The 15683-nt window shown below is 44.1% G+C and overlaps 1 protein-coding gene across 1 annotated transcript in view; it reads right to left on the bottom strand.

The window, feature by feature from the left end:
* Positions 1-600: 600 nt before the first annotated feature.
* Positions 601-15683, bottom strand: part of LOC144505275 (NACHT, LRR and PYD domains-containing protein 3-like) — a 48989-nt gene continuing 33906 nt past the window's right edge. Inside the window, exons 10-14 of the mRNA XM_078231329.1 lie at positions 11303-11473; positions 7104-7274; positions 2141-2311; positions 978-1145; positions 601-805 (exon numbers count right to left, since the gene is read on the bottom strand). Coding sequence (XP_078087455.1) covers positions 718-805; positions 978-1145; positions 2141-2311; positions 7104-7274; positions 11303-11473 — 769 coding nt within the window. The 3' untranslated portion in view covers positions 601-717. The remainder of the gene's footprint in view (positions 806-977; positions 1146-2140; positions 2312-7103; positions 7275-11302; positions 11474-15683) is intronic.

Here is a 15683-nt window from a genome sequence, read left to right as displayed (position 1 = left end):
TTCTTAACAACCCTATCAACCTGGGTGCCAACTTGGAGGGATCTATGGACATGGACACCCAGATCCCTCTGTTCATCCACACTACCAAGTATCTTTCCATTAGCCCAGTACTCTGTATTCCTGTTACTCCTTCCAAAGTGAATCACCTCACACTTTTCCGCATAAAACTCCATTTGCCACCTCTCAGCCCATTGCTCATTTCCCTTTTATTCAGGTTGGCCATCATGTCCAGGGAAAATGTCTGCCTTTAGTCTCATTAGCTTTCCAATTACTTGAAACTTGGTAACAGCTGGTAAGGTTTCATAGAATCATAGAATCCCTGTAGCGCAGGAGGCCATTCGGACCATCGAGTCTGCACTGACCGTAATCCCACCCAGGCCCTATTCCACATTTACCCTGCTAATCCACCTGACACTAGGGTCAATTAAACATGGCCAATCTACCTAACGTGCACATCTTTGGAGTGTGGGAGGAAACCGGAGCACCCGGAGGAAACCCACGCAGACACGGGGAGAAAGTGCAATCTCCACACAGACAGTGACCGAGGCCGGAGTTGAACCTGGATCTCTGGCACTGTGAGGCAGCAGTGCTAACCACTGTGCGGCAGCAGTGCTAACCACTGTGCCACTCCTGGAGCATGGCCCTCAAGGAGAAGCGGAGAAAATCGGAGAAAAATGTTTACACATTGAGGCAATTAACATTTGCAACTGGAGATGTTCACACTTCAACGCTCAGTCCAACTCTTGTTCCCTGTAGTGACTTCAGCTGATTCTTTCCATTCTGACTGAGTTGACTCCCCTGCAGGCTGAAACAGATCAAAGATTAAATGGGAAATAAATAGATTGACCAACAGTGGAAATAACAGGGTGACTTGAGTTAATAATTAAATTATAAATGAAAGAGAATACGAATAATAAACAGTACTGAATTCTACTAAGACATTATAAATTACATTAAAAGTCAACACAATCACTCACTCAATCTGCTCCAGACTCCTGCAGTTCAGGATGATGTGGCGGAGGGCAGGGACAGATGCATCTGTAAAGAGGTTTGATTTCAGGATCAGAAACATCATTGACCGGTTTGTACTGAGAGCAAAGGCGAGATCTTCAGTACAGGAATCTGTGAGACCGTTCTTTTCAAGTCTGGGATTCCGAGAAAAATAACAGGAATCAGGCTAAATTCATTGAATTTTACAGAATATGTTGATACTAATAATAGCATACAGCTTGAGACATTCAATAAATACAACTTCCATTTATATAGAAGGCTGTCAATGTGAAATATAAATGGAATATGCTCGAAATATTCGGCAGGTCAGGTAAAAAGAGTAGCAGAGTTACCATTTTAGTCAATGGGCTTTCAATAGAACTATGAAACATTAGAGAATTGACAGATTTTAAGGAAAAGGCATATGGAAGAGGGGAGTGGCAAGGAAAGAATAAAATGGGAAAACAGGAGAGAGGAAATGACAAAAGATGCGATGGAGCAACATAAAAGAACAGCACTCAACATCTCCATCTTGGGTCGCCAGGGAGGGGCATGAAGAGGTGGTGGTTAGGGAATGTAGTTTGTGATGGGGTTTAGAGTAGACTGTGATTTTACTGGAAGATGTGAAGTTCTGAGATTCTAGGAAACATGCGGCATCCAGATCTTTCCAACCTCACACCAATGGAAGAAGAAGAAGGGAGACCTGGAAGCAGGGGAAAGGAATCGCTGATGGAGAGATGGTTTTGGTGTTCTGAGTGTGTGGTTGGCCAAAAGGATGGACAAGGGACACCCTCTGGCAACATTAAAACATATCACTCGTGTATTGATCGGTCTCATAAAGTAGTTTGAAGAACTTGTTGGAATGTGCATTATCCTCCAATCATTCTTCTCTCTCTCACAAATCAAGCTGGGGAAAGCCATACAACTCTGAGGAGGAGGTAGGGGGTGGGGTGGGAAAGGGGGGTGGTTGAGGGACCTCAGAGCGTGCACTGTCATATTATTCCCCCACATCCTACAAAAAATCAGTGGGATGGACATTCTGTCGACTGAGGCTCAAAGAGAGATACAACAATAGTCAGAGCAAATACAATTCTTTGGTGGATAACATTATCACAGGCACTGACACAATCTCTCATAGTCTGGTACTTACTCCAGTCTCTGTATTTTACAGTTTGGCTTCTTCAGAGCCTCAGACAATAGTTTCACTCCTGAATTTCCCAGATTATTATCACCCAGGTCCAGAAACATCAGTGACTGGTTTGCACTAAGAGCAGAGGAAAGATCCTTGGCACAATGATATGAGAGTGTGTTTTCATACAACCTGGAATCAGGGAAGGAAAATAACTGGAATCACTCTGTTTAATAAACAGTATGATTGACAATAATAATGTGCAATGTGAAGCAATCAAAAAACAAAAATGCAAGTCTGTGGCAGTAAAAGAGACTCACGGATGATATGCTGCCTCCTGGATGCCAGGGTCCGTGATGTCTCGGACCGTGTTTTCAGGATTCTTAAGGGGGAGGGGGAACAGTCACAAGTCATGGTACACATCGGTACCAACGCCATAGGTAAGAGAAGGGACGGGGATTTAAAACAGAAATTTAAGGAGCTCAGGTGGAAGCTGAGAGCCAGGACAATGGTTGTCATCTCTGGTTTGTTGCCGGTGCCACGTGATAGCGAGTTGAGGAACAGGGAGAGAGTGCAGATAAACATGTGGTTGCAGAGATGGTGCAGGAGAGAGGGTTTCAGCTACATGCATAATTGGAACACATTCTGGGGAAGGTGGGACCTGTACAAACAGGACGGGTTGCACCTAAGTCCTGGGAGGGAAATTTGCTACAGCTCTTTGGGGGGGTTTAAACTAATTTGTCAGGGGGATGGGAAAAGGAGCTCATAGTCCAGAAGTCAGTGTTGAGTGTAGTGAGGTACTGAGGAAGATATCAAGGTCGCAGGAGTGGACCAGCAGACAGGAAGGTGGGTTGAAGTGTGTCTACTTCAATGCAAGGAGCATCCGAAATAAGGTAGGTGAACTTGGAGCGTGGATTGGTACTTGGGACTACGATGTTGTGGCCATTAGCGAGACATGGTTAGAACAGGGACAGGAATGGTTGTTGGAAGTTCCGGGGTATAGATGTTTCAGTAACAGTCGGGAAGATGGTAAAAGAGGTGGTGGAGTAGCATTGTTAATCAAGGATAGTTTAACAGCTGCAGAAAGGCAGTTCGAGGGGGATCTGCCTACTGAGGTAATATGGGCTGAAGTTAGAAATACGAAAGGAGCGGTCTATAGGCCCCCAAATAGTGATAGAGATGTGGAGGAAGAAATTGCAAAGCAGATTATGGATAGGTGTGGAGGTCACAGGGCAGTTGTCAGGGTGACTTTAACTTTCCAAATATTGATTGGAACCTTTACAGGTCGAATAGTTCGGATGGGGCAGTTTTTGTACAGTGTGTGCAGGAGGGTTTCCTGACACAATATGTGGATAGGCCGACAAGAGGCGGGGCCACATTGGACTTGGTACTGGGTAATGAACCGGGCCAAGTGTTAGATTTGGTTGTGGGAGAGCACTTTGGAGATAGCGACCACAATTCGATGTCTTTCGTTATTGCAATGGAGAGGGATAGGGCCGTATGGCAGGGCAAGGTTTATAATTGGGGGAGGGGTAATTATGATGCGATTAGGCAAGAATTAGGAAGCATAAGATAGGAACCGAAACTGTCAGGGAAAGGCACAAATGAAAAGTGGAGCTTGTTCAAGGAACAAATACTGCATGTCCTTGAAAGGTATGTCCTTGTCAGGCAGGGAGGAAACGGCCGAGTGAGGGAACCATGGTTCACCAAAGAGGTTGAATGACTTGTCATGAGGAAGAAGGAAGCGTATGTAAGGATGAGAAAACAAGGTTCAGTTGGGTTCATTGAGGGTTACAAGTTAGCAAGGAATGAGCTGAAAAAAGGGCTTAGGAGAGCTAGGAGGAGGCATGAGAAGTCCTTGGCGGGTCGGATCAAGGAAAACCCCAAGGCTTTTTACTCTTATGTGAGGAATAAAAGAATGACCAGGGTGAGGTTGGGGCCAATCAAGGACAGTAGTGGGAACTTGTGCATGGAGTCAGAAGAGATAGGAGAGGTGATGAATGAATACTTTTCTTCAGTGTTCACCAAGGAGAGGGGCCATGTTTTTGAGGATGAGTGTGTGATACCGGCTGATAGGCTGGAGGAGGCAGATGTTCTGAGGGAAGATGTATCAGCAATTTTGAAAAACCTGAAGGTCGATAAGTCCTCTAGGCCAGATGAGATATATCCTCGGAGACTTTGGGAGGCAAGGGATGAGATTGCAGAGCCTTTGGCTTTGATGTTTGGGTCTTCACTGTCCACGGGGATAGTCATGATGTGGAGATGCCAGCGTTGGACTGGGGTAAACACAGTAAGAAGTTTAACAACACCAGGTTAAAGTCCAACAGGTTTATTTGGTAGCAAAAGCCACACAAGCTTTCGGAGCTCCAAGCCCCTTCTTCAGGTGAGTCTCACCTGAAGAAGGGGCTTGGAGCTCCGAAAGCTTGTGTGGCTTTTGCTACCAAATAAACCTGTTGGACTTTAACCTGGTGTTGTTAAACTTCTTACGGGGATAGTGCCAGAGGACTGGAGAGTGGCGAATGTTGTTCCTCTGTTCAAGAAAGGAAATAGGAATGACCCTGGTAATTATAGGCCGGTTAGTCTTACTTCGGTGGTCGGTAAGTTAATGGAAAAGGTCCTGAGGGATAGGATTTACGACCATTTAGAAAGATGCAGCTTAATCTGGGATAGTCAACATGGATTTGTGAAGGGTAAGTCTTGCCTCACAAATTTGTTTGAATCTTTTGAGGAGGTAACTAAGTGTGTCGATGAAGGTAGAGCAATTGATGTCATATACATGGATTTTAGTAAGGCATTTGCTAAGGTCCCCCATGGTCGGCTCATGAAGAAAGTAAGGAGGTGTGGAATAGAGGGAAACCTGGCCGATTGGATAAGTAACTGGCTATCTCATAGAAGGCAGAGGGTGGCGGTGGATGGAAAATTTTCTGACTGGAGACCAGTTACCCGTGGTTTACCACAAGGATCAGTGCTGGGTCCTCTGCTATTTGTGATTTTTATAAATGACTTGGAGGAGGGGGCTGAAGGGTGGATCAGTAAATTTGCGGATCACACCAAGATTGGTGGAGTAGTGGATGAGGTGGAGGGCTGTTGTAGGCTACAAAGAGACATTGACAGGATGCAGAGCTGGGCCGAAAAATGGCAGATGGAGTTTAACCTTGATAAGTGTGAGGTGATTATTTTGGGAGGACAAATTTGAATGCGGATTACAGGGTCAAAGGTAGGGTTCTGAGGAATGTGCAGGAACAGAGAGATCTTGGGGTTCATATCCACAGATCTCTGAAGGTTGCCACACAACTGGATAGAGCCGTGAAGAAGGCCTATAGTGTGTTAGCGTTTATCAACAGGGGGTTTGAGTTTAAGAGCTGTAGCGTTATGCTGCAACTGTCCAGGACCTTGGTGAGACCACATTTGGAATATTGTGTGCAGTTCTGGTCACCTCACTATAAGAAGGATGTGGAAGCGCTGGAAAGAGTGCAAAGGAGATTTACCAGGATGCTGCCTGGTTTGGAGGGTAGGTCTTATGAGGAAAGGTTGAGGGACCTAGGGCTTTTCTCTTTAGAGCGGAAGAGGTTGAGAGGCGACTTAATAGAGGTTTATAAGATGATGAGGGGGATGGATAGAGTGGACGTTCAGAGGCTATTTCCTCGGGTGGATGTCGCTGTTACTCGGGGGCATAAATATAAGGTTCGTGGTGGAAGATATAGGAGGGATGTACGAGGTAGGTTCTTTACTCAGAGAGTGTTTGGGGTGTAGAATGGACTGCCTGCTGTGATAGTGGAGTCAGACACTTTAGGAACTTTCAAGCGGTTACTGGATAGGCACATAGAGCACACTAGAATGATAGGGATAGCTTGATCTTGGTTTCGGAAAAGGTTCGGCACAACATCGTGGGCCGAAGGGCCTGTACTGTGCTGTACTGTTCTATGTTCTATTTAGAAGGCAAATACTATTGATGCCATAAATCTGAAATAGGAATAGAATATTCTGGAAATACTCAGCACGTCAGGCAGAATCCTTGAAGAGAGAAACAGAGTTCATGCTTTGTTAGAACTGTAAAATAGGATTGAATTAAAATTTAAGTGAAAAAGAAGTGTGGGGTGGGGAAAGAAGGAAAAAAACAAAAGGTAAGTGCAGTTGTGATTAAATGAAAAAGGGCTGACGGTGTAAGACAAAATACTCTGTCTTTTCAGTGTGGGAGGTGGAGATTGGCCCGTCAAACCGAATTTGTGTCGAGATTACCAAGGAGGTGTGCAGGCACTGGGCACATGGTTACAGAACTGCTCAATGATCAAAGTTTTGATGTGTTCTATCATGATGTGGGCAGCATACAATGTTAAGCTTAAAGCATTATAAGTGGCTCAGACGGAAGTGACATTGTGCTAATGTGTGACTTTGATGGGTGAGCAATGATGGAAATGTTTGTGCTTCTAAAAGAGAGCACGCAATAGCAGGGAATGAGGCAAAAATGTGGTGGGGGCAGGATAAGGTTTTGGTGGTGTGGGGGTTGGGAGGAGGTAACTGTCCATCTCTGATGAGGAGGAGAGACCTCAGAGGATGCAGCATAACATTATTCCCCTGCATCCTCTGCACAAAAACCTGCTGGATCAACATTAAAGAGCCTGGGGATCAGGGAAAGAAATAATCAGAGAATAAAAGCAAATTTTTAAAATTAATAACACTATTACCGACACTACTGAAATAGTAAGAAGTATCACAACACCAGGTTAAAGTCCAACAGGTTTATTTGGAATAATTAACTTTCGGATCGCTGTTCCGAAAGCTCGTGATTCCAAATAAACCTGTTGGACTTTAACCTGGTATTGTGAGACTTCTTACTGTGCCCACCCCAGTCCAACACTGGCATCTCCACATCATGACTACTAAAATAGACAGTGTTTCTTTTTTATACTGAAAATACTGCTCAAAATACATTGTTAGATACCCTGCCACTATAAACACTATCTTATACAATCTGGGCCCTTACCCCAGTTTCTGTATTTTACAGTCCGGGTTCCTCAGAGACGCAGACAGCAGTTTCACTCCTGAATCTCCCAGTTTGTTGCTACTCAGATTTAGATTCGTCAGTGACTGGTTTGAACTGAGAACAGAGGCGAGCTCCTCAGCACAAGAACCGGTGAGAGCGTTATTACACAGACTGGGGATCAGGAGGGTGAAAAATAACAGCAACCAGTCAATCCACTGTGTTTTAAAGAACAATATTAAGGACAATTATAATATATAGTGTGCTACTTTCAAGAAACACAACTTCCATTGATATATAAAGCTATTGATACTATTGATGCTATAAATCTGAAATGTAAATAAAAATGCAGAAAATACCTAGCAAGTCAGGTCGTACCTGTGAAGAAAAAAAAGAGTTTCGCTCAATGAGCTTTTGTTAGAACTGGAATATAGCTTAAATTAAATTGTATTAAGTGACAACATGGAAATGGAGGAGGGGGAAGCAAGGAATGTACAAAATGGAAACGCAGGAGTGATTAAAATACAAAAGTTCAGGATCACTGTCCTTACCCTGAGTTGCTAGAGGGGGCATGGGATGGTCAGTGACTTGGGAATGGTGTTTGTGATCAGATTGAAGGTAATGGTGTGATTTTATCAGAAGCTATAAAGTTCCTTCATTGGGATTGGAAATGGGTGGTGTGTCTGTGTGGACAGGATAGGCAGAGTTATGAATGTGATATTGTAAGAGCCAGACAATTAATGGATGATGGGTGGGGCTAATCAGTCAGGCAGTGTGGGCACAGCGAGTCCCGGTTCAGGTAATGCTGGCACCATCTTCAAAGACAGCCAGCAGGACCTTCAAACACAGCAGCTCTGGAAGGACCAGCGAGAGAGCTCTTGTTATTGAATGAAAAACTGAAATGACAGAAGGCCGATCAAGGATTTGTCCAAGACCTGCTGAGATTTTCCAGCATTTTAGTTTTTGTCTCAGATTCCAGCATCCAGGTAATTTGCTTTTATCTAAGGATTAGTCCACAATTGCTGATGCCTCTCTGGAGGTGCTTCTTCAGGCCACTTGGGTTTGGAGGGAGCTCCCGCTCCTTTGGAATGGGAGGAGGAGATTGGTCCCATCAATTTAACCAGGTCTGGATGGAAATTACTGAGCAGGTGTGGGGCATGTAGTTGAGAGTGCAGAAACAATCTGTCCTGATGTTTCTGACAAGGTGAGTGCAGCACACAATATTCAACTTGCAGCCTTTTATGTGAATAAAGATTAAAGTGATATTGGTAGAAAGGTAATCTCCATCCAGATATTGGCAATGCCCAGGCAGCAGCATTGACTGTTAGAGACATGTCAGCCTCTCTACGGATGGTCACAGTGTTGACTGTTCACTGCCAAGTTGGAGTGGTCGCATGCAGGAAGCATTCCTGTGGAGATTTAATGTACAGTCAGTGTGCCACCAGCACAGGATAGTGTGTGTCTTTGATAGGTGAGTAACAATGGAAGTATATGTGCTTGTAGAAGAGAGCAAAAAACATCTGGGAATGACTCAAAAAGGGCGGAGCATCTGGATCCTGCCAGCCTGATGCCAATAGAAGATGAAGATGGAGCTGGAAGACCTGGATGCAGGGCAGATAATCACTAATGGCAACATGGGTTGTGGAGCTGAGAGTGAGTAGCCAAACGGATGGATTCAGGAGATCCTCTAACGACCTCAAACACAATGTTCATGTGTTCATCCTTGGTCATAAAAGGAGTTCTCAAAGGATGACAAAGGCAATGATTATGAAATTGAAGAGGAATATGAGAGTAAACTACAAAGAAACATCAAATTGAACTGTTAAAATTTCTAGAGGTACCTAAAAAAGGAAAGATTAGCCAAAGCAGATGTGGGTCCAAACAAATTTGTCCATTTCAAACTGTGCCAGCATAATAGAGAATAAGGAAACAACAGAGAAACTAAGCAAATACTTCATGCCTGGCTTCATGGAGACAAATGCTAAAAGAAAACTCTCAAATAATGGAGAATTAAGAAACTGGTTTAAAGGAGGAACAGCAAAGTATAAATCATAGAGTCTACAGAGCAGAAGGAGGCCATTTGGCCCATCAAGTCTGCACCAACAACAATCCCATCCAGGTCCTATCCCCGTAACCCCACGTATTTACTCTGCTAATCCCCCTGACACTAAAGGACAATTTTGCATGGCCAATCTACCGAACCCACACATCTTTGGACTGTGGGAGGAAAGCGGAGCACCAAGAGGAAATCAACGCAGAATGTGCAAACTCCATACAGTCACCCGAGGCCAGAATTGAACTCGGGTTCCTGGCGCTGTGAGGCAACAGTGCTAACCACTGTGCCACGGTGCCGCCCAGTAATTTTAAATACTGTTTAAAAACTACAGAAATTAATAGGGCTGAAAGTAGATAAATCATTTAAACCTAATGATCTGCAACCTAGCGTGTTCAACGAGGTGGCTGTAGAGATGGTGGATTGGTGATCATCTTTCAAAATTCTGCAGACTCTGGAATGGTTTCTCCAGAATGGAAGGTGGCAAATGTAACCCCATTATTTAAGAAAGGAGAGAGAGGAAACATAGAACTCCAATTCTGTTAGTCTTGGAAAATATTAGAATCTATAATAAAGGATGTCATACAGAACACTTAAAAAGTAAAGGTAGGATTGGGTAGAGTGAACATGGATTCATAAATGAAAATCATGTTTAACAAACCTGTTGAGAGTATTTGAGAATCTAACTAACTGAATAGTTAAAGGTGAATGTGAGACAAATAGATTCTCAAAAAGCTTTTGATATGATCTAAAGCAAGGAGTTACTCAATAAAAGCATAACAGAGCACATGGAATTGAGTGTAATATTCTGGCATGCATGGAGAAATGGTAAATAGAGAAAGAGTCAAAATAAATGGGTCATTTTTATGTTGGCAGGCCGTGATGAGGATCACCCCAAGGACCAGTTCTTGGATCCCCTCTATTCACAGCCTATACCCATGGTTTGGATATGGGGATTGAATGCAATATTTTCAATTTTACAGATGACACAAAACTAGGTCGAAGTGTGAACTGTGAGGAGGATGCAGAGATGCTTTAAGGAATTTACAGCGGCTAAGAGAATGGCCTTTATTCCAAGAAGATTTAAGTATAGGAGTAAAAATGTCTTACTGCACTTATATACAGTCTTGTTGAGACCGTACTAGGAGTATTGTGTGAAGTTTTGGTCTCCTGAGCTTAGGAAAGATATGGTTGTCATAGGAGGAGTGCAAGAAAGGTTCACCACATTAATTCTTGGGATGGAGAGATTATCCTATAAGGAAGAATTAAATAGACTGGTCTGTTATTCTCTGGTGTTTAGATAAATGAGAAGTGATCTCATTCAAACATACAACATTCTTTCAGGGTTCAACACAGGAAGGATCAGACATAAGGCGGGATTTTCCGGCTGCACTCGCCCCAAAACTGAATAATCCCACCCAAAATCAACGGACCTTTCCATGGTCCGCCCCTCGCCTGCTCCAATTCCCATGGTGGACGGAACGAGAAAATTCGTCCACAGTCTCAGAATAAGAGTTCAACCATTTAGGACTGGGATGAGGAGTAACTTCTTCACTCAGAGGGCTGTGAATCTTTTGAATTCTCTGTCCCAGTGGGTGTGGAGAGTCAATTGTTGAGGATGTTCAAGACTGAGATCAATAGATTTCTACAGATTAAAAACATCAAAGGATATTGGGATATTGCAAGAAAATGTTGAAGGAGAAAATTGACCATGATCTAATTGAGATTCAGAACAAGGGGGTTGAATGGCCTACGCCTGCTCCTATTTCTGATCTTCTCATATTCACACAGAGTAATCAGAAGGACATGTTTGAATATGCATTGCTCTCTAATTGCTCTTCTCTCTCTCTCTCTCCCAAATCAAGTGTTGCTATGCCCATGGGTCAGCCTTCAATTTATGAAGAGAAAGAGGGACCTCAGAGGATGCACCACCGCATAATTCCCCACACCCTCAGGACTAAAATCTATGGGGCTGCTGGGAAAATAAGAAGGAATGTAACAGGAATCAGAGTAAATGCAGTTTTTAAAGTTAATAACACTACCTTTGACACTAATAATGATGAATGGTGTTCATTTATTATGCTAAATGCACAAAATACAGTGTTAGTAATCTTGTTGTAAACACATTCTCACATAGTCTGGTACTTACCTCAGTTTCTGTATTTTACAGTTCGGATTCCTCAGAGTGAGAGTCAGTGGTTTCACTCCTGAATCTCCCAGATTATTATAACTCAGGTTCAGATCTATTAGTGACTGGTTCATACTGAGAGCAGAGGCAAGATCCATGGTACAAGAAGCTGTGAGGGCATTATTTTTCAGACTGGGAATAAGAGAAAGGAAAATAACAAGAATCAGCATAAGTCCCCATTATTTCAAACAACATGAGTCATATCAACGATAATGTACATTTTGAGTCATTCAAGAAACACAACTTCCAGTTACACAGCAGGCAAAATATTGCAAACATTAAAAATTACAAACAAAAAAGGAATATGCAGGAAATTTCAGCATGTCAGGCAGTTTCTGACAAGAGAAACACAGTTAACTTCAAGTTCGATGAGCCACCTTTAGATCAGGGAATACGGAGCAATATGATAGAGTTTAAATGACAGCATGGTGGCACAGTGATTAGCACTGCTGCCTCACAGCCCGGGTGCCTGTCTGTGTGAAGTTTCCATTTTCTCCCTGTGTCTGCGTGGATTTTTTCTGGGTGCTCCGCTTTCTTCCCACAGTCCAAAGATGTGTGGGTTAGGTTGATTGGCTATGCTAAATTGACCCATAGTGTCAGGGGGATTAGCAGAGTAAATATATGGGGTTATGCGGATAGGGCCTGTTGTCGGTCAAGGCTCGATCAGCCAGATAGCCTCCTTCTGCACTGAAGGGATTCTATGATTCTATGACAGGGAAATGGGTGATGGGGATGGCAAGGAAAGAATAAAATGGAAGCACAGGAGTGATAATATCAAACGTTCCCAACCTTTTATACATCACTGCACACCTCTACACTAGAAAAACATTTTGAGGCACACCTCCCATTTTCTCTGTCTTCTTCCATCACTGGAACTGAAAAACTTTGTTTTCAACTTCTCCCTGTCCTCTCCCATCTTTTGTACCTTTCCCTGTCTTTCTCTCCCGGGATTTTTGTACCTTTTTTGAGTTTTCGCTTTTTGTATGTGTGCATGGGACCTTTGCCTTCTGCTCCAAGCCAAGCGCATGGGTCTGACCAACATAAAAAATCTAAACCATACATGTGATCAGCATGTGCAGAAGGCCAAGATTCAGTGGGTCTTGCAGATGCCAACTACAGAGCTGAATACAAAGGTTAGTTTCAGGAGATGGTCAGTGGCTCAGGATTGCAGTTTGCGATGGGGTTGAAGATAATTACTGTGATGGTTCCAGAAGACATGTTGTCCCAACATCAAGATCGGAAGCGGCTGGAATGGCCATGTGGGCAGAGTAGGCACAGATATTGACCATAGAATCACAGAATCCCTAAGTGCAGAAGGAGACCATTTGGTCCATCAAGCCTGCACTGACAACAATCCCACCCAGGCCCTATCCCCTTAACCCCAGATATTTATCCTGCTAATCCCCCGACACAAAGTGGCAATTTAGCGTGGCCAATCAACCTAACCCGCACATCTGTGGGCAGAAAGCAGAACACCTGGAGGATATCCACACAGACACGGGGAGAATGTGCAAACTCCACACAGACAGTTACCTGAGGCCAGAATTGAACCCGGGACCCTGGCGCTGTGAGGCAGCAGTGCTAACTACTGTGCCACCGTGCTGCTATGTTGTCAGAGCTGGAAGACTAACAGCTGACAGGCTGTGGGCCCTGTCCATTCAGGTAGTATGACAGGAGAGGTCCCGGTTCAGACAATCTTGGCATTACCTGTTGGCAGACAGTAATATTTTCAAATGCACCATTTCTGGAGGGACTAGTGAGAGAATCGAGTTACTGAAGGAAAAGGCTGATCAAAGGTTGGTCCCGGATTCACTGATGCCCCTTGGGAAGTGTGCCCAGGCTGTTCAGACTCAGAGGGAGATCCTATTCAATCCAAGCAAATTTGAATGGAGATTTCTGAGCACGTGAACATCTGCAGTGCATGAGGATACAAAGCTGCAAAAGGATCAATGTCTTGATGTTTTCTGGCAAGGTGACCACAGCACAATATTCAGCTTGCAACATTATAAGTAACAAAGGATGGAAGTCAAATTAGTAGAATGGTCATCCCTAACTAGCCATTGACAATGCTCAGGCAGTAGCATTGGCTGTCAGAGGCAGGTCAGCCTCGCTGTGGAGATTTCCGGTCAGTCGGAGTTGACTCCTGCACTTCCGCAACTGAGTGGCTGTATGCAAGAGGCAGCCATGGTGGTCAAGCTGCCAACCAGCATTGGCTAGTTTGTGTCTTTGGTGGGTGAGTAGCAACTCAGATGTATGTGTTTGTAGAAGAGTACACACATGAGGGACCAAAATGAGTGGTGGTATTCAGATCGTGCCCTCATTATGCCAGTGGAAGATGAAGTGCTGGATAAGGGAACCCTGCAGGCAGGGCTGGCAACCACTGATGGTGGAACTACGAGACGGATGTATCCATGAAACCCTTGGGCAAACGGCAAGCAGAATGTGCATGTATCCATCACTGGTCAGTTAGAGTAGTCTGAAGGCAATTGATATGATGGTACACCCTCTGAGATCCTTCTCAGAGGTAGATAGCTATCGGTCGATCACTGTAGCCCTTGATTTGCGAGAAAGACGAGTGACTGGGGGGGCAATATGCATATCAACATCCTTCACCAGCGCAGTTTGTGTTACAGTGGTGGGTCGTCACATGTGATTAGCAAAATGGTCACAATTTGGTGAGCACAGAACAGACACATCCAAGCAGCTGATGGAGGCAGTGAGAGCCGAGGCCATTGACACTTGAGAGGGCATAAAGTTATCAAATGTCCGGCTGATGATATCTCATCAATAAAAAGGCAGGTGGGCAGGTACTGGAAAAGAAGTGTGAAGTGTGTAAGCATCTGGCAGAGCTTCCTGAGAATATGTGCTCCTGTCGGCCAAGGACAGCGGGTCATAAGAACAGACTAATTAGGAGCAGGAGTAGGCCACTTGGTACTTCAAGCCTGCTCCATCATTCAATAAGATCATGACTCATCTGACTGCACCCTGAACCTCAAAATTACTCTCCCAATTTACATTTATACCCTTGTCTATTGATGCTATGCATTCTGCCAGGTCTCTGACATGAACACACAAGGCATCCTCCAGCAAGAGATTGCCGATCTTCAGGGGAAGCCACATCCAGTATATCACCCACTGGAGATACATACTGACCTGCATGTCATCACCATCTCCATGAGCTCTGCAGAGCAATGGCTGGATGAGAGTGGGAGGTGGTGCCTGGAGTCACAGCAAGGAATCCTCAGCTGAGCAAAGGCTCCAGTGTGCCCTGAATGGGTATAAGAACAGCTGCCTGCAGCATCTGAAAGCTCCTTTCAGACTGCTCCTGATATGGACAAAAGATCCTGCTCTGCGTCTAGCTCATAACCTCTAATCCAGACAGCGTACTGGTAAACCTCTTCTGCACCCTCTCCAAAGCCTCCACATCCTTCCTGTAAATGTCATAACCAGAATTGAATGCAATACTCTTAAGTGCGGCCTAACCAAAGTTTCATAAAGCTGTAACATGACAGCCTGACTCTTGTGCTCAATGCCCCGACCAAAAAAGTCAAACATGCCAACCGCCTTCTTTACCACCATATCTACTTGCGTGGCTACTTTCAGGGAGCTAGATGGACTTGAACCCCAAGATCCCTCTGTACATTAATGCTGTTCAGGGTCCTGCCGTTAACCTTTAACATTTGATCTCCCAAAGTGCAGTACCTTGCCCAGCTTCAACTCCATCTGCTATTTCTCCATCCATATTTCCAAATGATCTGTATCCTGCTGTATCCTTTGACAATATTCTACACTATCCACAATTCCATCTATCTTTATGTCGTTTGTAGACCTACTAACCCACCCATTTACGTTTTCATCCAAGTCATTTATATATATCACAAACAGCAGAGGTCCCAGAATGGATCCCTATGGAACACCCCAGTCACGGACTTCAAGACAGAACAACACCCTCCACCACTACTCTCTAACTTCAATGGGCAACATGACATCCCAATTCACTTTAGCCATCTCTGCCTTCATACCTCATCATTACCTTTACTGAGGTTCAAAACGCGAGTCATGAATCCACACTTCTCCTTTTCAACATTCTATCATGATGTGAACGCTATCACCTAAACGCTTCATTACCATGAGTTTATTGATTAATCCTAACTCATTGCACATGACCAGGTCTATAATAACCTACTTTTATTATTGACCCCCTTTAACTACATTTTGGTTTGATGTTTAATGTTTTAAGTTTCCTCTCTGCTTTGCTTTTTTTTCAGGCGCTTCCCTTTTTTGGGGGCTGCCCTTCTTGTTTGTTCATTAGTTTGTTTAATTAGTTCACTTGATTCACCCA

Source organism: Mustelus asterias, chromosome 16, assembly GCF_964213995.1.
Source record: "Mustelus asterias chromosome 16, sMusAst1.hap1.1, whole genome shotgun sequence".
Taxonomy (NCBI): domain Eukaryota; kingdom Metazoa; phylum Chordata; class Chondrichthyes; order Carcharhiniformes; family Triakidae; genus Mustelus; species Mustelus asterias.
The sequence above is the reverse complement of the archived record's forward strand: the minus strand, read 5'-3'. Positions and strand labels throughout refer to the sequence as shown.